General features: G+C 41.1%; 1 protein-coding gene across 4 annotated transcripts in view; it reads right to left on the bottom strand.

Moving 5' to 3' along the window:
* ATP8A2 (ATPase phospholipid transporting 8A2) overlaps positions 1–27,881 on the bottom strand; it is a 657,192-nt gene that overhangs the window by 463,214 nt on the left and 166,097 nt on the right. For all 4 annotated transcript variants that reach the window (XM_034936476.3, XM_055096569.1, XM_008971630.3 and 1 more), the window contains 8 exons: positions 27,754–27,865; positions 19,632–19,797; positions 17,207–17,334; positions 16,063–16,140; positions 12,061–12,149; positions 11,357–11,401; positions 7,088–7,163; positions 255–360 (listed from right to left, as the gene is read on the bottom strand). In XM_034936476.3, the coding sequence (XP_034792367.1) occupies positions 255–360; positions 7,088–7,163; positions 11,357–11,401; positions 12,061–12,149; positions 16,063–16,140; positions 17,207–17,334; positions 19,632–19,797; positions 27,754–27,865 (800 nt within the window). The remainder of the gene's footprint in view (positions 1–254; positions 361–7,087; positions 7,164–11,356; positions 11,402–12,060; positions 12,150–16,062; positions 16,141–17,206; positions 17,335–19,631; positions 19,798–27,753; positions 27,866–27,881) is intronic.

Below are 27,881 nucleotides of genomic sequence, written 5' to 3'. Positions count from 1 at the left end.
ATCACCTCTGCTGGGAGATGCAACATAACCGGGGTCCTCCCTTTGCTGTTAAAAAAGAGTTATGAGAGTCAGGAGAGCCCATCCCGGGCTCTCTACGGCTTTGCACCTGTAGCCACAGCCTGGCCACAGGGTGAGGCCAACTGCAGACAGCCGGGTCTGTGGGACGGACTACACGGCAACACCTCCAAGAATAACTGCAACACCCAGGTCTCCTGAGAAGGGGCCAGCAGGGCGCATCCAGCCAGAGCCCTCACCTGGGGAAGAGGCCTGGTAGATGATGTTATCTCCATCCTTCTCAGGAACAACCGTGTGGCACACGGCCAGAAGGGTGAGGAACTCCTGAATGCAAGGGGCTGTGGGCTGCAAACGTGAGGCGGGATTAGTGTCAGATACAACACCTTCAACAGGCACCAGGGCTCACACAAGCAGATCCCCAACTAACATCCAGTCATCCTACTGCTCCCTGTAGGACAGGGTAGCGGTCCTTAATATGGACCTCAGATCCCCCTCCTACCGCTCTGGTCTGGAGTCCCCAAGCCGGTTCTCCTGACGCGCACTAATCCCCGTGTTTCTCTTGGAATGCAGCTCCTGCGCTTTAGCTCAAGAGATGGGGAGAGAAAAGACGAAAGAGCCTTCCTGTACCTCCGCACACCCTGCCTCCCCAGGAGCCTCGGCCTTGCCCACATGCTTCCATTTGCCCACGTGCTTCCGCCTCCCCACATGCTTGCACTTCACCACGTGCTTCCACTTGCCCCTCTGCTTCCGCCTCCCCGTGCTTCTGCTTCACCCACGTGCTGCTGCCTCACTCTCGCAAGATCCTCCGGAAGCGTGTGTTCTGCCTCCCTCACTGCTGTACCTCAGGCCCCATAAACAGAAGATGCTCCCATCTCCAGGCTCCCATTCCCCGCCCCGACATCTGTTCTATACAGTGTCTATTCTTTAAGTTTATAATCTCTCAACACCTGTAAAGCAGTGCATCCCTTGCTCATTAATATTGAACAGCAACGAAAACCAGAATTGCCCTGGATATGTATTTAATAAAATTCTCTTATTCTCTCTGGGAAAAAAATATATAATTTTTTATTGGGATTAGAGCACATTTATAACTAGTGGGAAAATAATGCTGTCTTCCCATCTAAGAAAAGTGTGTCTTCCTATGTATTAAAGGCTTCTAAATATTCTAAATATAAGACCTGGCACGTCTATTAATTATTTTATTTGCTCAAAAATTATTTCAGTGACCACTATACATGAAGTACTGTGTAAGGCATTTTATCTATTGCCTTTTATATTATGAATGGAATCTTATTTCCATTACATTTTACAGTAGTTTCTTGTTGGGATGTAAGTAGAAACATTGATTTTTGTAAGTTAATATCCAATTGTCACTGAGCTCCTACTAGTTCTCTGAATTGCAGTTGACTATCCTAGGTTTTCAAAGTAGACAATTATATCACCCACAAATGAGAAGTTTTCCCTTTTCCTCCCAATATATAAACTTTCAATGTTCACCTGTCTGCAGGAGCTAGCACTTCCAGAATTACATTCAAGGCAGGGGTGATAAGCAAGCTTCCTTGTCCTGGGGTTATTTTAATGTCAGTGTTCTAGTGCATCCCTTTTAAATAGGCAACTGGCTATAAAATTGAGATAGATTTATATCTTCATGTGAAGGAAGCAGCTATGTGTTTCCTCTTTTTATGGAGTTTTCTGTTTTTTTAGTCATAAATGAATGACGACTTCCACAAGAATATTTTTAGTTTCTTCTCTGTCTTGTGAATGTGACTTAAGCAGAATTTTATGGAAGCAAATCACAGCTATTCACATGGCTACTTCTTATCATGAAGAGAAAAGGCACCTTAAATTATAGTTCAGTAAAGTCATGAGCTTAGGGAATTTACACATTCCTCAAGGCCTGCATTGCAAAAATGGTAAGAAATTTTCCCCAAAAGTACTTTATGTGAGAATTTAGCTTCAATTCAAGATTGCCTTCCCCTGTACCTGAGAATTTTCCAATCCTGAACATAACCTTGTCCCGTAATGAAACAACATAAAAAGTGTCTTAGATTTTACAAATAAGTAAACCTAATAGTGAGATATTTTCTAAGAGTTATAAAGAACTGCACACACAAATAAAGCCTTCTACCTCAAATGGTAAGCCAGACAAAATCCATGAAGATTTTATTTAAATCCTAAAATAAAATTAACCTATCATTGGTTTTCTTCCTATTGCATTCTATAATAAATTAGGGAGAAGAGACAAAATCTGAAGCCTATGGATGCTTATATTCATGTGTGTATATATGTGTGTGTGTATCTTCTTAGATGTTAAAAATTTGTATTGTGGTAAACTATACACGTAATATCTATCATTTAACCATTTGTAAGTATAAAATTCAGTGGCATTTTAAATACATTCAACAATGCTACACAGCCATCACCACTATCTAGACACAAAACTTCATCTTCCCCAGCAGCAACTCTATACCCATTAAACAATAACTCTCCATTCTCTCTTCTCTCTATCCCCCAGTAACCTCTATTGTTTTCTGTATCTATGAATTTGCCTATTGTATGTACCTCATAGAAACAGGATGATACTATATTTTTCCTTCAGTTAACAGCTTATAATATGTACAAAATGCCATATATCTAGAAATGAATATTTTCTATTTATTCGGTGAATTTAAAATAGCAGAAAATGATACATGTTTAAAATTGTTTTGCAAGCAAAATTGCAGCTACAAATTAACCAAATCATATATGTATATAAGTGATTTCTTCTTGAAGACTCAAGCTCAGAAATCTTAGGCATAATGATTCAAAGGAAAGTTATATCTTCTTCCTTGGTGAACCTTTGAAAATTTATCCCACACACTGGTTAGCAATGTAAGCAGGGGGTTGCATAAATTGTCCTCCGAAATTTCTCATAGGTTGATTCTCTAAGAGCCAAATTCCATCTTGGCTATCAGTCCACACAAAGCTTAACACAGTCCTAAAGGAACCAGAAAATTTGAAATGATGACATAGGAAAAAAAGAAAATTCTGTAGCAAATGGAAGTATTCCCTTGGGAGGAAAGTAAGGGTTTTCTTGGACCAAATGCTTTAATTTTAGTCAATAGTCCCAAGACAATTTAGACGAGAATGTGGGGCATGTGCAGCCGCAAATCCTCAAATACTTCTTCCCTCTCCACAAACACATTTTGGCAAAATGAACAAGTAATCTAATAGGCCCTGTGTTTAAACTGCTTAAAAACCTCCAATGGGTGCATTTAATTCAATCCCACATCTCCCCAAAGAAAAATATTGGAGCCTATTCTATGGTCTTCATTATTGTAGTGCAGCTAGATGTTAAATGTCGAAGAGTTTAGTTAACATAGTAGCTAAGATGAAGAGTACCTCAGAAGGCCTCAAGGATCCAAGAAAGCTTAAAAATGGTACACATAGGCTAGGAGGCTTTTACTAAAAATTAGAAAATAAATTCCCAAACCAATCGATCAATTCCTCATTATGCTTGTACTGAAACTATGAGTATCCAGATTAAAATGCCCTTGAAGTCTCTGTGTTTGGATGGTCATCACAATGTCCCCACAGCAGGGCTTCCTTTTCACAGGGGTTGCACCTGTCCCTACTCTCAATGGCTTTCCCACTAAACTAAAAAGAAATTTGGCTCAGGAGGGCAGACGATGAGGAGGAAAGGAAAGAAGAAGAAAGATCACTAACTTATATAAACAGTGGGATTTCTTCCTAAAGTTCTTTCCACTCACCATGGCCACCAAGGAGGAGTCAGGAAAAAGCAGTGGGTAGGGGAAGGCAATGGGAGAGGTATTAGCTGTGCTCAGATCTCCATTCAAACATCAACAGAGGACAGGCTCAAGAACAGTGTGGGATGAACAGTCAAAACCCCAAAACGTCACAGGGACCCAAAACACCAGTCCCGGGCCAGCTTTGGAAAGAACACCTGTGAGAGTCAGAAATGAACTGAACCAAGCTTTGAAATCTTTCAAACACTAGGATCCCAGTAGCATGTAGGGGGTCCCCAGAGAAGCTCTTCTCCAAGTAAGGATTTGCCCCAGGCCACTGGGTTTCTATGGCATCCCACCTTTATGTCAGTGCAAATACACTGCTCACATGTCAACAGTTATGGTAGCCATGACAGTCACCAAAGAGAATGGGATTCCTCTCTGTCTACACAAACCAAAATCACCTCCTCAGGAAGTTGCACCTTACCTGTCCTGCAAAAGCATACACTGGCTTCTAAGAATTTCACATGTCTGCTTCCCCAGTGAACAGGAATCCTTTGAGTGTTTTTTATTCATCTCTTCCCCTAGTACCAAGAGCAAGGTATTTCATATAAATGATGTCCTTAAATAGATTGCAAAATGAGTGAATAAATAAATGAGCCTCTGATGTAAATGGGGATCCAATAGTTTGCTGCTATTCCTAGCCCATTACTGGAATTCTGTGATGTTCCATACACGCTGCTCATCTTATTTCCTTTGCTACTTTCTCCTCGTTGATCTAGGAAAGTAAGCTCGTGAAACTGGACAAAGAGCAGTCTCCGGAGCTCCTATGTCACCCTGCCACTTTCTCCTTTTCCATTCACCATCCTAACTTGAACAGACATATTCAGTTGCCCACCTTTGTGGTTACCCTCAACCTGAATACTATTTGAAAACACTTCTTTCCTCTCGAGTGCTCAAAGTACACTTGTTTCTTTGACATCTTTGATTAAAACCACCTTCCTGCAGAGACGATTCTTCAGAGGTGCCACTTTTCTGCTTGGAGAATCTTTAGCCTAGTAGCTGGATCTACCTCTAGGATCAGAATCCAAGAAAGGATTCTGTAGCTGTCTGTGACTGAAACAGAACATAGACTCCAGCAGCATCCTCTGTGGGCTTGGACCACTTCATCAGCATCACCAAGAACTGAGTCGGAATAGCAGCATCACAGCCCGTGGGTGTGCGAGCCTTATACACTCACATTTCAGAAGAGCTAGCAACAAATGGGCACTAACTTCAATAGAGAAAAGTAGGATTTCCTCATGAAAACTTAGGAAAAGTTTTAAATATATCTGTCTCTTAAAATTTTGGAAATTTGGAAAGATAAAGTTTTAATTTTGCTCATGTTTACCTAATTTTAAATCTAGAAATTTTTTCAGAAAAAAAATTAATCATATTACATCTAATTTATACTGACTTAACTAGTTGTGAAATGTTTTGATCATTGAATAATTTTCTAAGTTGGCATTTTTCAGAGTAGCCTTTAAAATAACAGTGAATTACCCTTCTAGACATTGGCTTAGGCAAGGATTTCACGACCAAGAACCCAAAAGCAAATGCAATAAAAAAAAATGCAATAAAAACAAAGATAAACAGCTGGGACCTAATTAAACTAAAGAGCTTTTGCACAGCAAAAGGAACAGTCAGCAGAGTAAACAGACAACCCACAGAGTGGGAGAAAATCTTCACAATCTATGCATCTGACAAAGGACTAATATCCAGAAACTACAACGAACTCAAACAAATCAGTAAGAAAAAAACAAACAATCTCATCAAAAAGTGGGCTAAGAAAATGAATAGACAATTCTTAAAAGAAGATATACAAATGGCCAACAAACATATGACAAAATGCTCAACATCACTGATGATCAGGAAAATGCGACTCAAAACCACAATGCAATACCACCTTACTCCTGCAAGAATGGCCATAACCAAAAAATCAAAAACAGTAGATGTTGGCATGGATGCGGTGATCAGGAAACACTTCTACACTGCTGGTGGGAGTGTAAACTAGAACAGCCACTATGGAAAACAGTGCAGAGATTCTTTATAGAACTAAAAGTAGAACTACCATTTGATCCAGCAATTCCACTACTAGGTATCTACCCAGAGGAAAAAATACTTGCACACACGTTTATAGCAGTACAATTCACAACGGTGAATTGTGGAACCAACCCAAATGCCCATCAATCAATGAGTGGATAAAGAAACTGTAATATATACATATATAATATATACACATATACATACATTTAAAGAGAGAGATGATGGAATACCACGTGGCCATAAAAATGAATGAATTAACAGCATTTGCAGTGACCTGGATGAGATTGGAGACTATTATTCTAAGTGAAGTAACTCAGGAATGGAAAACCAAACATCGTAGGTTCTCACTGAAATGTGGGAGCTAAACTATGAGGACGCAAAGGCATAAGAATGATACAATGGACTTTGGGGACTTTGGGGGAAGGGTGGGAGGGAGGCAAGGGATGAAATACTACAAATATGGTGCAGTGTATACTGCTCAGGTGATGGGTGCACCGCAATCTGACAAAATCTCACAAATCACCACTAAAGAACTTACTCATGTAACCAAATACCACCTGTTCCTCAATACAATATAATTTTTCCCTTATAGAAAAATTAAAAATAAACAACGAATAAAATAACAGTGAATTGATGTGATTCTGCAGTTAATACTGATTTGAAGTGGTGTGATGTCATAGTTAAAAATCTAACAGACTGAGGTTTAAGGCTCATTTCTGCATTTATGCGCTGGGTAACTACTCGCCAATTTAATCTTTTATTTAACTTCCTTGTCACCTCCCAAATGTGATTCAAATGTTGACTAAAGTGTTGAAAGAAATATATGTTAGTTGCCTGGCACACAGTAGAATGCAATAAATGCCACCTGTTATTATATATATCTTACTTTTGTTTCCTAAAGTATCCTAGTCAAGGGATATGCAATTACACTTGACCTCTTAGATTCACAACTGTGACAAAATAGTACTGCAGAAATTTTACAAAGCAACAGCAATTGGAACTGTTACAGAATTATGTGGTAAAACTCGTCTTGATCTTGGTGTGCTACTTTACAAAATCACCAAGTATTTAAATACACTAATTTATGCATAGCGTTCACCACAAAGCATTTGTCTAAGATCACTTCTCAGAAGGACTCACATCATCAAGTCGAGACTTTTCCCATGCTCTAAAACTGCAACTTGCAAAATACTACATGCATATATAAAAGAAAGTTGCACCGTAAGCTGTTTGCTGTCTTCAAAGTAAAACAGAGCACTTACATGGCGATCCTCAATGTTCTTCAACAGCCTGGGGTCATCAAAGTCACAGGAATCACTACAGGGAGGAGGCATCCGACTGTAAGAGAGAACAGAGAAAATTTATTCAATTTAAAAGTTTCTGTTAAGCTAACCCAAACCTGGAAAGAATCTGCCTTCAAGAAGAACCATACCTAAAGTCCTGTAGGGATTCACATTAAACTTTTAAAGACTTGGAATTCTGTATTATTATTTTAAACCTCAAAACAATTAATCCTGGAGTTTACTATAAATAAGATACTTTACGAGTTATTGTAAAGAACAACAGTTACAAGGAACAATAGTTACAAGGAGAAGAAACAGAAGCCAGGGATCAAGACTATGGCTGTCATTTCAGTTGGCCCCTGAGTCACTTCCACCAGAGAAAACTTCCAAGAGTGTCTGCTCACAGCAAATAAAACAAGAGTAAATATTGCACTGTATACATGCAATCATTTGTGGCCAGAGCTCATATGTAGGAGAGGGAAGACAACAAATAATTACAAGAAAGGAAACAATATGATGGCTGTGAGCTATCACACTGAAGAAAATGTGAAGAATCAACTATATATTCATTTATCTCCACTCCCTCCTGAAATTTTTTTTTTTTTTTGAGATGAAATTTCACCCTTGTTGCCCAGGCTGGAGTGCAATGGTGTGATCTCGGCTCACTGCAACCTCCGCCTCGCATGTTCAAGCAATTCTCCTGCCTCAGCCTCCCAAGTAGCTGGGATTACAGATGGCCACCATCACACCTGGCTAATTTTGTATTTTTAGTAGAGACAGGGTTTTGCCATGTCGGTCAGGCTGGTCTCAAACTCCTGACCTCAGGTGATCCACCTGCCTTGGCCTCCCAAAGTGCTGGGATTACAGGCGTGAGCCACCGCACCTGGCCTCCTCTTGAAACTTCAACGTTGTCAAGACAAAGACAATGAAAGAAGACATGACAGCAGAGCGTATGTTAGTCTTAACTTGAAATACGTAACAGCACAGAAAACAGTAACCAACAGCTTGCAAGGGGGAGCACCTAAAATGCAAGCTGATGCCCTCAACAGTGTGCTGGGAAGGTGGAACAAATGGCAGCACAAGGCACCTGTGAGGTACAGGGAAGGAGGAAGACAGCACAGCTTCCACATCCACTTGAGGAACATTCAGCCTTCAAGAATCCTCACATCCCATGCGGCCAGACAACTGAAACTTCCACAGCCAGAAAAAAAAATGCTTATCTTTTACAGAAATTAAACCAGAGTAGTCCTGAGCCCAGGCACACTGGGCACACAGGCACACATGTGGATAGGCTAGGGCATCCTCCCAAAACAGGGTTTTAAGTGAAATTCTATATAAGCTGAAAGGTACAATCACTGGCCCACTGCCTCCACACAGCTTCCAAAACAGTTGAACCAAATTTATAGCCCTTGGCAGGAAACTAGAAAGTTCTTTTTATGAAAAGAAAGCTGAACAGCTGACAAGAAAGACCCATAGACACTGACATCTAGGGATCCCTTAATACAATAGTGGGTCCTGGCTGACCATTCTCCAGGCAGGCAATCCGTCATCAACCACAGTGGCCCCACTCCACACACAGCCCTAGCAGTCAGATTTCTTGTGTATAAGCTTTAAAACACGTGCAGACAGACAGCATCACCATTTATAAGGGAAACAGAAATCAAAACTATGATAAGGTACCACTTCATACCCATTAGGATGGCTATTATAAAACAAACAAAACCTGAAAAATCACAAGTGTTGGCAAGGACGTGGAGAAAGTGAAACCCTTGTGCATTGCTGGCAGGAATGTCAAATGGTGGCTCTGCTATGGAAAATAGCACGGTTTTTCCTCAAAAAGTCAAACACAGAATTACCATACGACCCAGTAATTCCATATTTAGGAATATACCCCCAAGAATGGAAAGCGGAGACTGAAACAGATACCTGTATGTCGATGTTCACAGCAGCGTTATTCACAGTAGCCAAAAGGTGGAAGCAACACAAATGCCCATGAACAGATGATGGGATAAACAAAATGTGGCATATACATGCAATCGCATATTACTCAGCCTTCCAAAGGGAGAAGATTCTGGCACATTCTACAACATGGATGAACCCTGAAGACATGCTAAGGGAAATACGCCAAACACAAAAACACAAATACTGTACAATTTCACTTGCATGAGGTACCTAGAACAGGCAAAATCATAGAGACAGAAAACAGAATGGTGGTTACTAGGGTCTGGAGGCAGGCAGCAATGAAGAATTTTTGTTTAATAGATAGGGTTTCAGATGAAAAAGTTCTAGAAATGAATGGTGCGGATGGCTGCAAAACATTATGAATCTATTTAGTGCAACTGAATTGTACATTTAAAAGAGTCAAATGATAAATATTATGTTACACATATTTTACACAAAAAGAAATGAAAATATATGAGCACACAGCTAATGATCACCAGGTTTTTGAAGAAAGCCTATAGAAAATAAATCAAAACACCGGGGTGGGCAGTAGGGAGGGTGGGAGAGGAGGGCAGAGAAAACACGGAATGCAAAAGCAAAGTTAGGGGAATGCTTTCGAAAACTGAAAGTGAGATCATACAGAAAACTCATGACGAAGGATAGAAGATCAAGGTGAAAAAAAATACCAGGAAGTAAAACAAAAAAAACTATGGAAAATGAGACAGAACAATAACAAAATTGGAGGATCAACCCAAGAGATTCAATATCTGACTATCAAGAGATGCAGAGGGAACAGGGAAGCTGGAGAGGAGGAAAATTATCACAGAAATAATACAAAGACACTTCTGAGAATCAAGAAGAGGAAACTCAGAGACAGAAATGGCCCACTGGTGGTCCAATGAATGTCCAAAATAATGGAAAAAATTCACTTTGGGAGGCCGAGACAGGCAGATCACGAGGTCAGGAGATCAAGACCATCCTGGCTAACATGGTGAAACCCCGCTCTACTAAAAATACAAAAAATTAGCTGGGCATGGTGGTGGGCGCCTGTAGTCCCAGCTACTCAGGAGGCTGAGGCAGAAGAGTGGTATGAACCCGGGAGGCAGAGCTTGCAGTGAGCCAAGATGACGCCACTGCACACCAGCCTGGGCAACAGAGCGAGACTTCGTCTCAAAAAAAAAAAAAAGGAAGAAATGTAAAAACCTGCCCGAAGCTTCATGGTTGAAATGGCATATGCCTAAGGAGGTACAGAAAATCTGAAATGCTTCCAAAGGGGGTGGAGCAAGAGTAGGAGATAAACTCTCACCTTCCATGGTAAAAAGTCAAACAATGTCTAAATGTTTTTAATTTCTTTGTCTTTTTTTTTTTTTTTTTTGAGACAAGAGTCTCACTCTGTCACTCAGGCTGGAATGCAGTGGTGCCATCTCAGCTCACTGCAACCTCTGCCCCCTGGGTTCAACTGATTCTCCTGCCTCAGCCTCCCGAGTAGCTGAGATTACAGGCACCCGCCACCACACCCAGCTAATTTTTGTATTTTTAGTAGAGACCGGGTTTCACCATGTTGGCCAGGCTGGTCTCGAACTCCTGACGTCCAGTGATCTGCCTGCCTTGGCCTCCCAAAGTGCTGGGATTACAAGTGTGAGCCACCACACCTGTCCTAAATGTTTTTATTTTAAAAACTAATATAAACATTATTTTGAAATATAAAAATAAAATTTTTTAAAAAGCAAAAGCACTGAGGTTGGCTGCCTCCAGGGAATAGGGAGTGAGTGGGAAACACTGAACCAAGGGCAGTCAATTTTTTTGTTAAAAGTCCTATAGTATCCCTGGACTTTTAAAGCCATGTTCATCCTTAAATTTTACCTGGTTTTCTTTCAAAACAACATATATGCAACTTTCATTTACATACAAAAATAGGCAGGTGAATGCTAATAAAATTACTCCAGGGCGAGCCTGGTTTCTCACACCTGTAATCCCAGCACATTGGGAAGACACAGCGGGAGGATAGCTTGAGGCCAGGAGTTTGAGACCAGCCTGGGCAACATAGTGAGACCTCATCTCTACAAAAAATTACAAAATTAGTCAGGCATGGTGGTGCATGCCCGTAGTTTTAGTTACTCAGAAGGCTGAGGCAGGAGGATCACTTGAATCCAGGAGTTCGTGACTACAGTGAGCTATGACAGTATCACTGCACTCCATCCTGTGCAATAGAGTGAGGCTGTCTCTAAAAATGTAAATGAATAATAATAAATAATTATTCCAAAAGCTTTTCCACTAAAGTGTCAAGAAGTGCTAGAATCTACTTACCAGAAGTCATCTGAAGACGGCTCTCTTGCCAATTCTGGGAAGTGACTGCCAGAGAAACGGAAAACAGAGTGGTCACAAAACTGTGATCAAAAGACAGACATTCTGATCAAAACTGATCTAATTCTTAGATTAGATATACAAACTTACAGATTCTCAGGGACTTCTTACCAAGTTAATATTTGCAGAAATAAACCACTTTTTTTGTTGCTGTTTTTTTGTTTTTGTTTTTGTTTTGAGACAGAGTCTCACTCTGTCACCCAGGCTAGAGTGCAGTGGAGCAATTCCGGCTCACTGCAACCTCTGCCTCCCAAGTTCAAGCGATTCTCCTGCCTCAGCCTCCTGAGTAGCTGGGATTACAGGCACATGCCACAATGCCCAGCTAATTTTGTATGTTTAGTAGTGACAAGGTTTCATCATGTTAGCCAGGCCGATCTCGAACTCCCAACCTCAGGCAATCCACCTGCCTCGGCCTCCCAAAGTGCTGGGATTACAGGTGTGAGCCACTGCACCCAGTCAGAAATAAACCATGTTTTAACTGTTCAGAGTTTAATTTGGGATCCATTCAGTTACAAACACATTCCATAGTAACTACTTTATCCTTTCAAAACATCAGAAAGTCAAGATATTTGACTAAGTAGCTAAAAATAAACTTATTTTCTTGAAAGAATACAAGTAAATTTTCAGTAAATGATAAACACACTGACCCATAGGTTACTCCGGCAATGCTGCACTTCTTAAAGTTCATGATATTGCATGTAAGCGTTCCAGTCTTGTCAGAAAAGAGATATTTCACCTAAACCAAAGAATAAAAGAAATATACATCAGGAAGTATTGAGATGCAAAGATCAACAAATGAAGTCTTTCCTTCTATATTTTTCAAAACCTGTATGAAACGGGTAGATTTCCCTAAAGCAAGCAAATTAGTAACAAAAAATATATTAATATTTTAATGTTTAGACCACTTACAAACCTTCTTCCATAACTAATTATATAATCAAAGTGTACCGAAATACACAGAGGGAGTTGCAATAAGAGCTCTGACTGAATGATGTGCTACTGAATGATATGCACCATCATTCTACACGTAACATTTGAGAAATTATGTCATGGATTAGTGAGGGAGAGTAATTAACAGAATTGCCTCCAGAGGAAACTCCAGTTTCTCAGTGGTCTTCCAAAAAGGCGTCAGGACTTGCTGAGTGCTAGATACCTTCCAGAGATCCCAGAGAACTGGTCTAGGGAAGCAATGTTTTACTGTTGTATAGAAGAGGGACTGATTACATGAATTGCTTACTCAGTAATTTTTCTTAATGATACAATATAAACATACACTGGGAAGTTCTTTGAAAACAATCAAAGGGACTTCAAGTTATTAAAGCTCCTAAAGATGTCAAATACTACATCTAAATATAATATTCGTGCCCTAGGGCTAATTTATACTTTAAACAAGTTTTTACATGCAGTAAGTCTAGGGGTATGGAAAATTTAGTAGAATCTGCCTTTAAGTAAGCAGGATTCTTTCTGCATTTTTAAGAAAATTAAAATATCATATAAAAAAACTAAAGGCCAGGTGCAGATGCTCATACCTGTAATCCCAGCACTTTGGAAGGCCAAGGCGGGTGGATCACCTGAGGTCAGGAGTTTGAGACCAGCCTGGCCAACATGGCAAAACATCAACTAAAAATACAAAACAAATTAGCCAGGCATGGTGGCAGGTGCCTGCAATCCCAGCTACTCAGGAGGTTGAGGCAGAAGAATCGCTTGAACCCAGGAGGCAGAGGTTGCAGTGAGCCGAGATCGCACCATTGCAATCCAGCCTGGGTGACAAGAGTGAAACTTCATCTCAAAAAAAAAAAAATTTTAATGAACATTTTATAATAAGGGCTTATTAAGATTTGCTATCACTTTGCCTACTAAATTTTAACTTATCCTTAAAGTTCCAACTCAAAATTTCTTCCCCATGCAAACTTTCCCCATATCCTCAATTAGGATGAACTATTGAAGCATCCATGGGTACTTCTTGAACACTTTCAATCCTTAAATTATTCAGGTCCAGTTCAATGACACCTGCAAACAATTATATACTGCACACTGTGCTAAACTAACAAAGGCAACCAAAGACCTGTATAGGGCACACCCATGCCCTCACAAAGTCTCCAGAGAGAAATGGACACTACATCACTCATACCCCTTATTTTACTGTATTTATGTTTGGAAGACTGTTATGGGAACATAGAAGACAGACTAACCAAGCCCGGAAAACTGGAGAAGAGTTCAAAGAGAAGGCAAATTTAGCCTGATATGCACCAAGAACTCACTGATTCTTACAGGAGAAGGATTTTACCAACAGATAAAGGAAATGACAAAGCCATTCTAGAATGAGAGAACATAAGCCAAAAAAAAAGAAAAAAAAATGAGGATTGACAGCCCAAGGTCCAAGGCCTGCTCTGGGTGCTGTATTCAGCCCTTTGTGACCAGAGCCCCAAAGGCAATGGGAGGATTTGCGCTCTGTGCCAAGGACATTCTCTGTAATAACAATCCATTCTGTTATACTAAGAATTTAGAGCACTTATATGAATATACACAATTTAAGGAAAGATAAAGACAAAAATTAACTCTAAGTAGGTTTGGAAAATTATATCAAAGAAACACAATCACTTGCTTTTTTTTTGTCTACAAAGGTCTATTTTAATCTACAAATTTGAACCTCAGTTTTCTGGCAATAAACTCAAAAATGATACACAAACCATCACAGAATTCACTCTATCCTCGAGGAGAGAAAAATGAAGAAAGCAAGCCTACCTCCATAAGGGAGTTTTTCTAACCCTCAGATCAATGAGCCATGTCGCCTGCATTTTCACAGAGGGATAATGAGGAGCAGGGGAGATGCAACATGGTAGTGTTCCTTCACCAGGCAGGGAAGCTTGGGACAGCCAGATCTCGACAGACAACCCGAAGTCCCCAATCTGACACTGAATAACCAGGTGTCCTTCGATAAGTTACTCCTTTCCTTCTCTATAAAATGAAGGTACAGCACCCTCCCCTTAGGGTTCCTGGTGGGTTTGAATAGGGTGTATGAAATGAAATCAAAATCTTTAATGGCAAAAGGCATTCAAAAGAGGTTAGTCCTCAAAAATCAACAAGTAGGACCTAATTAAACTAAAGAGCTTCTGGACAACAAAAGAAACTACCAACAGAGTAAACAGACAACCTACAGAATGGGAGAAAATATTTGCAAATTATACATCCGACAAAGGTCTAATATCCAGAATCTATAAGCAACTTAAACAACTGAACAAGCAAAAACCAAACAACCCCATTAAAAAAATGAGCAAAAGACATGAACAGACATTCTCCAAAGAAACATGCAAGTGGCCAAAAAACATATGAAACAATGCTCCACATCACTAATCATCAGAGGAGTGCAAATCAAAACCACAATGAGATACCATCTCACACCAGTCAGAATGGTTATCATTAAAAAGTCAAAAAACAACAGATGCTGGCAATGCTGCACAGAAAAGGGAACGCTTATCCACTATTGGTGGGAGTATAAATTAGTTCAGCCACTGTGGAAAGCAGTATGAAGATTTCTCAAAGAACTTAATACAGAACTACCATTTGACCTAGCAATCCCATTACTGGGTATATATCCAAAAGAACACAAATGGTTCTAACAAAAAGACATGCAGCATCTTTATCACAGCACTATTCACAATAGCAAAGACATGGACTCAACCTAGATGCCCATCAACAGTGGATTGGATAAAGAAAATGTGGTACATATACACCATGGAATACATAGCCAGAAAAAAAATGAAATCATGTTCTTTGCAGCAACATGCATGGAGCTGGAGGCCATTATCTTAAGAGAATTAATGCAAGAACAGAGAGCCAAACACCGCATGTTCTCATTTATTAAGTGGGAGCTAAACATTGCATACTCAAGGACATAAATATGGGAACAAGAGACACTGGGGACTACTAGATGGGGTTGGGGAAAAGCGTTGAAAAACTGTTGGGTACTATGCTCAGGTACATGAGTGATGGGATCATTCATACTCCAAACCTCAGCACCACATAATATACCCACATAACAGACCTGCACATGTACCCCCTGAATCTAAAATAAATGTTGAAAAAATAAATTAAATTAAATTAAACATTTTAAAAAAGGTTATTCCTTATAGGAATGTCAATGTCAGACACAGACATAATGCAAAGCCCAACTTAGTAAAGGCAAGAGGAGTTCAGGGGTAAAGGTGGAAAAGATACTGTTCCCTAGAATATTCCAGAGACAAAATTCGGAACATGCGAGAAATGCATGTCCTTTAAATTGGCCCCCACACGTTTTGTAGGGTTACTCAATATCTAAGTATCTTAGCCATCGTTTTCCCCGTCATTTGCTTCTGATAATACTTTTTTAAGGGTCCCAAATGATGTTGCACTGTATCTTTTACATTACTTCTTTTTTTTTTTCCGGTTACTTCTGGGTGATACGACATAGCTGTGTCTCAAAAAGCAAGACAAAACTGAGTAACGCTTATATTTACTAGCACATTCAAAAGTATTATATAGCTCTTCGGATGTTCTAGCCATGTTCATGGAGAAGTATTTTTGCAAAATCTTTCCATGGTTCTTCTGTTAACACTCATGTTCCCTCATGCTCGTGTCACCATTCCCAAAGTTCCCAGAGGCTTTTTCACCTGCCCAAGCTCTTCATTAAGGTTTGATGTCCTGGCCATGGCAGGAGTGTCATTTCCTATATAATACATATCTGTGTCCTGAGAGAGAGAGAACAAGAGACAGGATTTCAGAAAATATATACCATTAATTCTTCATTCAGATTAACACAGAAAAGAAGCTAAGAATGGGTAATTTAAAACCCTTTTATTTTAATAGAAATGCTGATTTTGGCTGGGCGCAGTGGCTCACGCCTGTAATCCCACCACTTTGGGAGGCCAAAGTGGCCAGATCACTTGAAGTCAGGAGTTCGAGACCAGCCTGGCCAACATGGTGAAACCCTGTCTTTACTCAAAATACAAAAATTAGCCAGGCATGGTGGTGCATGTCTGTAATCCCAGCTACTCAGGGAGGCTGACGCATGAGAATCGCTTGAACACAAGAGATGGAAGTTGCAGTGAGCTGAGATCACACCACTTTACTCCAGCCTGGGCGACAGCACAAGACTTCATCAAAAAAAGAAATATATATATACACACACACACACACACACACATATCCACACACACACACATATGATTTATATTTATATAGATATGATTTGATTTCAAGATAATCATCTCACAACCTAGACTAACTCACGACTCTGACCTTGCTGACAGGATTGCTGTGAAGATCAAATAAAAATGCACATCAAAGTGCCTGGTCTACAAATACTGGCTGCTGAAGTCCACTGCTTAAGAGCCATGGCAGTCCTTTAAACATCTTATCTCCACCCTTACAATCAAATCCAAGTTGACTATCACAATGAATTTTGATATGCGAGTGACCACTATAGTAAACACACCCAAGAGGCCTTTTCTTCAGCCCTAATTAGATGTTAAAAGCATGAATAGCAGGTGCAGCCAGATGACAGGCACTGGCTCAGCATTCCACCCCATTCTCTGACCAATCCTCACAACAACCCCTTGAAGAGGTACCACTGCCCTTCCATTCCCCCAAAACACCCTCACTGGTGATCCCTGGCCAGTTCTTTGCATGGCCAGTTTAAGCCCCTGGACCTAATGGTAAATGAATATAGTTCTTCTTTTTTGAGCGCTCAATTAAATGCCAAAGGCTCTGAAATAGCATTGGAAAATAGTGATTCAACTCTGCTTTAATACTCACCCAGTTTATGAAAAGGGCTTGAGTATACTTCACAACCTCAAGAGTCACCAACAGACTGATGGGAATAAGATTGTTGTATAAGATGATGAACGTCAGCAGGTTGTATCCAAAATTATCTGAGGTGGTGTCTGTGGAAGGAAACCAGAGTGTCTGAAAGGTGTTCACAACCAAAGTCTATTGGCTCATTTAGAGATTCATGTCAAAATAGTTATTGAGCACCTCCTGCATGTCAGGAACCGTGAGTTCAAAGGCTGCTTTCTGTAGGAGGCACACAGGCCCCACAATGCGACTGCACAGCAGGATGCATCCGCTAAAGAGAGGCTCACAGGACGTAGCGGGAACCAACACAGAAGGCTTTCTAATGGGAAGGCATGGTCACTGAAGGCCATCCAGAAGAAGAAATGCTGGTTTCAAGTTTTGAAGAACAGAGAAAAGAAGCAAACTTGAAAGAATGTAGAAAAGAAGACAGGCCTTTGAAATGGTTGTAAGGAACACCTACAAGCTCACTAAGGTACATGTATATTGGGGATACTCCAAAGAGCTGGAAAGATGGACAAAAGTGTGAACAAGAGAAGCAGACAAAGAGAGAGAAGGCTTGAGCCCAACTAAAGATAAGAGAAGGGATATCTGGAGGGAACAAGTTCCCTAAGGATGGAACAGGACCCTAGGGGATGGAGTCCACAGCAGAGGCAGCATCAGCTCCAGGAGGAACAGAGAATGGGGGAGGGAGAGGGGGACAAGGTCTGGGGGTATCAAAGGGAAAGTTCTTTCCTTGACAGCCATGATCTTCTGCTTGAAGGGTAAAGTAGTGAGATCTTCTTAACTTAGCAAGAGGCTTAAGGAGAAGGTTGCAACAGCGTTTAACTGATATTAAAGCTGTGAAGGGAACTAGAATGAGAATAAAGATAGCAGAAGGCTAGGATTGGAGGGAGACTGATAATTTGTAATGGCTCCAAACCAGAGTTATTAGGTTTTTTCCCAGGAAATTACATCAAATGGTGGTAGTCTGATTCCGATTTAGAGTTCTGAAGCGTGGCTGTGATGGAAAGACAAGGAGCTGGGAAGGTACAGGGAGAGCAGGCATATGCTGGCCAATAATTTTACCTTTCCACAATCCCTTCACTTCCTACTCACTACCAACCCTTCCACTTTTCCTGCTGGTTGCTTTTCTTCCTGACATATTACTTTGCTCTCCTGTTCTCCTGTAGAATTAAGGAGTTTCTAAATAGGATCTCTAAGTTCCAATAGTTACAAATATCTCTAAGGTATAAACAAATATCTACCTGACAATTACAAATACAAGAAATACTAAAGAAGTTCTCCAGGATGAAAGAAATACCAGACAGTAATTAAAATCCACATAAACAAAGGACACTAGTAATGATAATTCTATAGGATTTATAAAAGATAGTATAATTATATATTCTCAATTTTAAAAAAGCAATTGCTAAAAGCATCATAAAATTGCATTGTTGAACTTATATACAGATGTAATATATATGACAGTGCAAAGGAGTCAGGAGCGAATGAAGATACATGAAGCAAAGAAATGACACCAGCTATTAAATCCAAAGGAAGAAATCAAGAGTGAGACCTGGAAATGGTAAGTAAATATGTTAACATAAAACAACCCTGGCCGGGCGTGGTGACTCACGCCTGTAATCCCAGCACTTCGGGAGGCCGAGGCGGGTAGATTGCCTGAGGTCAGGAGTTCGAGGCTAGCCTGTCCAACATAGTGAAACCCCGTCTCTACTAAATACACAAAAATTAGCCAGGCATGTTAGCACATACCTGTAGTCCCAGCTACTCAGGAGGCTGAGGCAGGAGAATTGCTTGAACCCAGGAGGTGGAGGGTACAGTGAGCCGAGATCACACCACTGCACTCCAGCCTGGGCGACAGAGCAAGACTCCGTCTCAAAACAACAACAACAACAACAAAAAACACTATCAATATACTTTTTTTCTTTTTTCCTTTAGCTTCTTTAAGAGACACAAATTATTATAACACTGTATTTTGGAGTTGACAACACAGATAAATGGAATATAACAATGACAGCACCAAGCAGGAGAGGAAATGGAGGTACGCTGGAGTGACATTTCTGTGTTTGACTAGAATTGTTAGTATTAATCAAAAGTAGATTTGGATAAATTGGGAAATACATTGTAATTCCTAGGGCAACCACTAAGAAAATACTTTAACACAGAGTTTAAAAATAACCATTTGAGTATAAAACAATTCCCAAATGTGCCCATCTTCGTTTTATCACATGATCCTAATCTCAATTCTCCTTGAAAGGCTGGCATTATGTACAGTAACCAAAGGGAACAGAAGGACGGCAGGGACACCACACTTCAACCATGGCTGCAAGAACATCTCAAGAATGGTTTTCTTCCACTGGAACAAGCAACCCACCCCGACACTTACCCATCTTCTTGATGTACCAGTTCTTTTCACCATGAGACCTGTTCCAGTACAGGGCCCCCGCCGAGCTCACCAAGGCCATGACCAAGAGGATGCCAAACAACACCAGGATCTGCACGTTAGTCACCTTCTCAACATTTGATCTCTTGAGAGGCGCTTTGGTTGAATTCTACACAACAGCATTGAAAGTCAGTAAGGGTCACAGAACAGATTTGGGGCAAGGGGTTGGGGGAAAGGAGGTAAAACAACCATATTTAACAACCAGCAAGTAAAAGACTATTTTTTTGCCAAATAATCAATGCAATTCAAAAGTGTACCATGCTCCTGAATCAATAGCTAGTTTTAAGTAATGAAGAAAGACAACATACTCTACCAGTTTAAAGAACACATTCCAACATTACATGATTCATTCTGTACTTCTTATGATTATATCTTAGCATATAATTGTCACTTTCCTTATCTTAGAACACAACAGGTTCTAAATATAGTCCAGTTTCAAAGAAATCAGAACACTGGTAATTCAAGAGAAACTTAGACATTCCATACCATAAAAATCTAGAGAAGACCTTCACGATAATAGCACAGCTCTGCAATAAATACACAGAGATATTTCTAAAGCACATATTTTGCCTCCCGGAGCTCAGAATTTGAGGAATAAAAGAGACATACACGAACACATACATATTAATAATGCAAAACAGAACATTAATGGGTTTCAAAATAAGTGGATGGACAAAAAGTTCACTTGGAGAACTGGGAACAAGAAGCAGGACCAAGAAGAGTCAGGAAGGGCCTGGGCAGGAGAAAGCTGAGTGGCATCCTGAATGACGGAGACAGCAAAGGAGAAACGGAAGGAGAATGGCAACCTTATCACAGGCTTAGCACCTGCCTTCTCACTGCTGGGGGGAAACCAGCCCAGGTGGAGCTGAGGCCAGTGTTGGCAGGAGAGTATAGAAAGGTTCATTAAGGCTAGATTCAAGAATCACTCCAGTTCAGGTGGGACATTTGGGACTAGATCCTCTCAGCCATGGGAAAGTCAACGCAACTGTTTGAGCAAGACAGTTATGCACCTGAAGTCATTTTATTAAAAAATATCTGAAGGTACTTATGGTGGGCAAACTAATGACCACCCCCCGCCCCCGCCAGTAATGCCCACATCCTACTTGTGGGGTACTGCGAGTACGTTATTTTATTTTATTTTTTGAGATGGAGTCTCACTCTCTCACCCAGGCTGGAGTCCAATGGTGTGACCTCAGCTCACTGCAAGCTCCGCCTCCCGGGTTCAAGCAATTCTTGTGCCTCAGCCTCCCAAGTAGCTGGGACTACAGGCACCCACCATCACGCCCGGCTAATTTTTTGTATTTTTAGTAGAGATGGGGTTTCACCATGTTGGCTAGGCTGGTCTCGAACTCCTGACCTCAGGTGATCCACCCTCCTCGGCCTCCCAAAGTGCTGGGATTATAGGCATGAGCCACCATGCCTGACCTGAGTATGCTATTTTATACAGCAAAAGGGACTTTGCCGATGGGATTAAATTAAATTAACAACTGTGAGACAGGGAGAGATTATTCTGGATTACCCAAGTGGACCCGATCTAACCACAAGGGTCATCAAAAGGGAGAACCTTTCCAAACTGTGCTCGGAGGGAGAGGTGGAGATGGAGAAATGATCAGAGAGAGTCCCCTCTGAAGCCTGCAGAAAAGAGCAGCCAACATCTCGGGTTTTAGCATAGGGAGTCTACTACTCATAGTAGACTTCTCACCTATAGAACTGCAGCACAATAACTCATGTTTTTTTAAGTCACTGAAACTGTGGAAATCTGTCACAGCAGCCAGAGGAAACCAGAACAGTAATAACAGCAGGTTGAGGAAGGAGACACTGAAGAGAGGAAAGCCACAGGGGAATTATTTATAATCCATTCCTGGAGGTGAAATAATTCCTGACTTAAATCAGAAGTCAGGAATTGGACAGGGAGAGGCTCGCACAGGAGTGTCAGCCTGCAGGTCTCCTTCCATGAATCATGGGCCCAGGCTTTTTTTTTTTTTTTTTTTTTTTTTTGAGACAGAGTCTCACTGTGTTGCCCAGGCTGGAGTGCAGTGGCGCGATCTCGGCTCACTGCAACCTCTGCCTCCCTGGTTCAAGCTATTCTCCTGCCTCAACCTCCCGAGTAGCTGGGATTACAAGTGTGCGCCACCATGCCCGACTAATTTTTTTGTATTTTTAGTAGAAATGGGGTTTCACCATGTTAGCCAGGATAGTCTCAATCTCCTGACCTCGTCATCTGCCCATCTTGGCCTCCCAAAGTGGTGGGATTACAGGCGTGAGCCACCGTGCCCGGCCGGGCCCGGACTTTTAAGAGACAACACCAATTTGCCAAGTTTGGATAATCTGAGAGTTTGTAAGGCACTAACCATAAAAATGGTACCTTGTGCCAAACTTAAGTCAGCATTCTCCTTCACTAGTCTCCAGTGATCTGATCATTAAAAGAGCTAGGATGAAAATGTCTCCAAAGATAAGAATACAAATAAAGTCACAATGTGAAAATAAAATTGAGATGAAAACATGAGGCAATTCACTCCTAAGCTCCAAGAAAAATTTATACCACATCACTGAAATTGTTATTTGAATTCTATTGGCAAACCAAAAATACTATCTCCCCACAGTTTTCTTTGGGGGCAGAGGAGTTGGGGGATTGTACTGGTGATTTTGAAAAGCTAAGTCCTTTAAATTTCTAAACAACACAGCAGCTTTTTCCTTTATTTCTATTTTTTTCCCTTTTACTTTATTTGTCTAAATTATTCATCCTTTACGGACTTAAAAATCCTCAGGAGTCTAAATGGAAATCCATTAGTAAAGGCCAACTTATCATCAATCAAATACTGTATCAAGGTCAACTGAGACGACACATCCAGGTCTGGCCTCAACATAAGGGCCAGCAGGCCAGGTCCAGGACTGGTCATTCTAACTCTTAAAAACTAAGCATGATCTCATCATTCTTAATAAATATTCACTAAATGTACAGGCAGGAAAAAAATTATCATAAACCTCATTTCTATACCCCATTTATTATTGACTTCTTATCTTTTTCAGTGGCTGAATTCTGGCCAATTAGGAGGATTAGAAAACTTTATCTTTCATCTAACAGAAGAGGAACAATCCCAAAACTTCAAGCTTCAACATGTGCACTTTGTGGAAAGCCAACCTTGGCCTACTGACTCCCACCCCCTGAACATTTTTACTTGCAATGATCAATGATGAGTTTTCTTTTGTTTTGTTTGTTTGTTTGTTTTTTGGAGACAGAGTCTCACTCTGTCACCGGGGCTGGAGTGCAGTGGCGTGATCATGGCTCACTGCAACCTCCGCCTCCCAGGTTCAAACGATTCTTGTGCCTCAGCCTCCATAGTAGCTGGAACCACAGGTGCACACCACCACGCCCAGCTAATTTTTTGTATTTTTAGTAGAGACAGGGGTCTCACCATGTTGCCCAGGGTGGTCTTGAACTCCTGAGGTCAGGCAATCTGCCCACCTCCGCCTCCCAATGTGCTAGGATTACAGGTGTGAGCCACCGCACCTGGCCCAATGATGAGCTTTTAATGTTAAATTCCTACAAGTATTATAAATTCTTCCATAAAATTCTTGAAGAACCCAGCTACTTCAGTGTAACGGACTTATAAATAGAAACAGGTCAAAATGTCAGATTTTGAAAAGCTGAAATCAGACCTGTATCTTAGATATTTTATTCCCTCCTGAGAAAACAGGCCATTGAATTCTAGTTAGAAAAGCTGTCCCCAACCTTTTTGGCACCAGGTACTGGTTTCGTGGAAGACAATTGTTCCACAGACTTGGGTGGGGATGGTTTTGGGGTGACTCAAGTGCATTACATTTACTGTGCACTTTAATTCTATTACTCTTACATTGTAGTGTGTAGTGAAATAATTATACAACTCACCATAATGTAGAATCAGTGGGAGCCCTGAGCTTGTCTTCCTGCAACTAGACAGTCCCATCTGCGGGTGATGGGAGACAGTGACAGATCACTGGGCATTAGATTCTCATAAGGAATGAGCAACCTAGGTCCCTTGTATGCACAGTGCACAACAGAGTTCACGCTCCTATGAGAATCTAATGCCACTGCTGATTGACAGGAGGCAGAGCTCAGGCAGTAATGTGAGGGATGGGGAGCTGTTGTAAATACAGATGAAGCTTCACTAGCGTGCTTGCCACTCTCCTCCTGCTGTAGGGACTGGTTCTTCATAGCCACAGACTGGTACCAGTCTGTGGCTTGGGGCTTGGGGACCCCTGGGTTACACTGACTCTGGAGTTTGACTGCTTGTGTTTTGTTTATTTTATTTGTTTATTTTTTATTTTTATTTATTTATTTATTTATTTCGAGACGGAGCCTGGCTCTGTCACCCAGGCTGGAGGGCAGCAGCACAATCTTGGCTCGCTGCAATCTCTGCCTCCTGGGTTCAGGCAATTCTCCTGCCTCAGCCTCCTGAGTAGCTGGGATTACAGGCATGCACCACCATGCCCAGCTAATTTTTGTATGTTTAGTAGAGATGGGGTTTCACCATGTTGGCCAGGCTGGTCTCGAACTCCTGACCTCAAGTGATCCACCCGCCTCGGCCTCCCAAAGTGCTGGGATTGCAGGCGTGAGCCACTGCACCCGGCCAGACTGCCTGTGTTTTGAATCCTACTAGTTTTGTAAGCTTGGGTTACTAGAAGACTCTATGCTGCAAGCCTCCTCATCCATAAAATGAGCACATACTACCTAGCCATTGTGAGGAATAAATGAGTTGATATATGTGCATCACTCAAAATAGTGCATGATTTGTTGTAATTATGTTCGCTATAATTAGTGTGATAATCACTCTTTTTCCCATTAAATCAACTAATAGAAATTATAGACATAAATATTTCTACATGTAAGTAAACTAAACATGAACTGAAGGAAACTTGAAGGGCAAAAGGCATTGAGGTGAGAGACTTCAGAAAAAAAAAAAGGTAGAAGAACCCGACAGCAATTGAGTTTCCTCTCTGTGGTCAAGTAGCACAAGCACAGACAAACAATGTTATTTCACAAACAGGATGGCTTCCAGCTATGTGTGTTATATTCCTTTTGAAAGCTCATTATTTTTACCTATTGTTTCAGCCCTAAAGGCACAGCAGGTCTAGCACAGATGTTTCTGGGGTTTTCCATCATTCTATACATGAGCAGTCAACATGCAAGAAGCCTTGCAAAGAGGTTTCTCACACCTAGGGGCAAGGAAAAGTGCCTCTCACACTCACAAAATGCAAACTCAGTGCATGCCTTACTCACTGAAGAGAAGACTGGAGTGTTTTAAAAGATAGTTTAATTAACTCGTGTAATATTGGTTTTCTAGAGCAAAAGCTATATTACTAATGTATGCTCTAGAAAAACAATATTACAATCTGTAAAAAAAAAAAAAAAAACACCCAGTGTATAAGAAATATTGGAAAGTGCTTAAATTTATAATATGCACAATATTAAAACTAGCTTTGGGGCCTGGACCAAATGTGAGCTAGCCACCCATGATCTGTCTGCCACTTCATCATAAAAAACAGAAGTAGGCTGGGAACTGTGGCTCATGCCTGTAATCCCAATACTTTGGGAAGCCAAGGTGGGTGGATCGCTTGAGTTCAGAAGTTCAAGACCAGCCTGGGCAACATGGTGAAATCCTGTCTCTACAAAAAATACAAAAATTAGCCAGGCATGGTGGTGTGTGCCTACAGTCCCAGCTACTCAGGAGGCTGAGGTGGGAGGATGGCTTGAGCCTGGGAGGCTGAGGTTGCAGTGAGCCAAGATCGCGCCACCACACTCCAGCCTGGGCAACAAAGCCAGACCCTGTCTCAAAAAACAAACAAACAAACAAAAGCCAGAAGTAGTGACTTGTGATTAGTGGAGCTCCCAAAGCGTGCAGCAAGGGTTACTGACACTGCACTATGGGAGTTAAAGGATACTTTCTAGGTGGCAGGGTACTAAACTATTTTTTTTTTTAAATGGGGTCTCACTATGTCACCCAGGCTGGTCTCAAACTCCTGGTCCCAATGAGCCACCCATCTCAGCCTCCTGAGTTCTTGCATGGCTACAGCACTAAACTATTCATCAAGATAAAGTCTTCATATGCAGGCCGCTCAGAAACAATAAACTTAAAGCATTCCAGTCAGCGCTTGTGAATGGATAAGGACCTAGCAGGGGCGATGGATCAGGCACACCTCAGATACACTAAATAATCCTGATCCACCGAAGAGCTGCCTCTCAGCATTCACCAACTCTTCATTTTTCTAGCTGCCGTGGAGCCCTCCCGCCTTGCTTCAACACACAAGCTCTGCAACAGGCCACTGCACCTGGGCCCCTACCCTTCCAGCTCCTGAACTTCCCTCTGTACTCCCACTCCCTCAAGAGCTCTCTCCTCCTTGCCTCACACAGTCAAGTACACGCCTCCCTTGAGTACCCCCAAGCAGACGGTGCGCCAGTAGACATCTGCATCCTTTGGCCTCTGAAGGTAGCATTACTGGATGTATATTCAAGACCTGGTAATACTTCTGGAGCTTTATTCCTTGGATGCCATGTTAAAAAAAAAAAAAAAAAACTCACTCATAAAATTCACGCCATTTGGCTACACTACCTTCTGCCCCTCCCCTGTAGCCAGGCCACCGACCTCTCAGTTGCTCCCTGTCACTCACAGAAGACTTGACAACTGGCTCATGGCATTCCTTTCTGGCCCAGCTTCACCATTATCGCATCTTCAAAATCACAGCGCTGGCCCATCAAATGCCTTAGTCTCTCAGTTCCTTACTTGTCAACATTGAATGGCCTTCAACAGCTCTGCCTTTGTCTTCCTACTCACACGAGTCACTCCCAGGTCTCCCATGCTAGAAACTCTCTACCCCGGAAATACAAAGACAAGATTCTACCCACTGATCAGCCTGTCACTCAGCAACTCCAACAATCCTCTTCAACTTCAGGAAGTCTCTCAATCCTTCTAATCCCATCTCTCCTCCCTGTCTCCAATGTGTTTACTAGCTGGGGTGGCCACCAACGTCTACTGCTTCATCTCCTCTAATACTTACCTCTTTCATCTGACTATCATTTGACCTCAAAGAGGAGACCAACACAACAGTCTCCCTTCCCTAGCTCGATATCTAAAATGTGCTTCTGCCACGGGAATCATTCTTAGCATGTAGTCCACTGGCTTCCAGCCTAGGTTGAATGACCCTCCTATACACACTGACAGCACTTAGTAATGACACACATTCCAGTATCTCTCTCTCTACTTTGTCATTCTATATTACTCCTTAGCCCAACTGGCTCCCCGAGGATAAGCCTGGGCCTTTCACTATTGCACCCATATGGTCTAGCACTAGACTTGGTACGTGGTCACTAAATATTTTTAAATCAAGAAATACAGCCAAATGTGCATTTTAGAAGTTATACAAAAGAACAGACAAGCTGAAAAGCCAATTCTCATTAATAGCCACCATTAGCAAAAATAAGGTGCCAAGTGATACCAAACAAATGTTAAGAAATGACATACAGGGACACTGATTTCTGTAGAATTTCAAAAGCTGTCTGGCAAAATACATCATAATAGCAATGTGACCTATAAATTCACAAACAGTTTTTTAAAAAACATTAACAGGGAAAAAGAGCAAAATCATTTTAACTTCATTTTTTTCTTCAGTCTATGAAAACTAAACGGTTCAAAAATAACTGATTTTAAAGTCTCTAAAGTTCAGTTAAATAAGACAATTTGCTATAAAATCCTAATTAATGGGATAAAGAGGAGAAGTAGAAAGAGAAATTTAAAAGTTAGAACTAATTCCCGCTTAAGTCCAGAAGATAAAATAAGTTAGAATTGATTGTTCCCCTAATCCAGAAAACAAAGACCATTTGTAGTTCAGGCATACGGTAACAAATATCAGATAAGAGAACAGAAATCTAGAAAAAGCTACCTAAGAAACTAAAATAAAGGCAGTTCTTTCCAAATTTAGGTTCATAGACAAATTTGAACTTCCTAAATGCAACATCTGCATTTTCCACCTTCTAGTCAATAAAAGCAGAAAGAAAAAAAAGACTGAAATCAGCATAGAAATGTTTTACCTGCATGAGTTTGGTGTCGTGTCCAGTATAAACAACTATGCCAAAGACCCACTGAGTATTTCTAAGCTGTGTACCTCTTAATAAGATCTGGTCAGGCCCAAGGGCAACAAGGCTAAAAATAAAAAACA

Source organism: Pan paniscus, chromosome 14 (genome assembly GCF_029289425.2).
Source record: "Pan paniscus chromosome 14, NHGRI_mPanPan1-v2.0_pri, whole genome shotgun sequence".
Lineage (NCBI taxonomy): Eukaryota > Metazoa > Chordata > Mammalia > Primates > Hominidae > Pan > Pan paniscus.
Note: the sequence above shows the minus strand (reverse complement) of the source record. Positions and strands in the feature narration are given on the sequence as shown.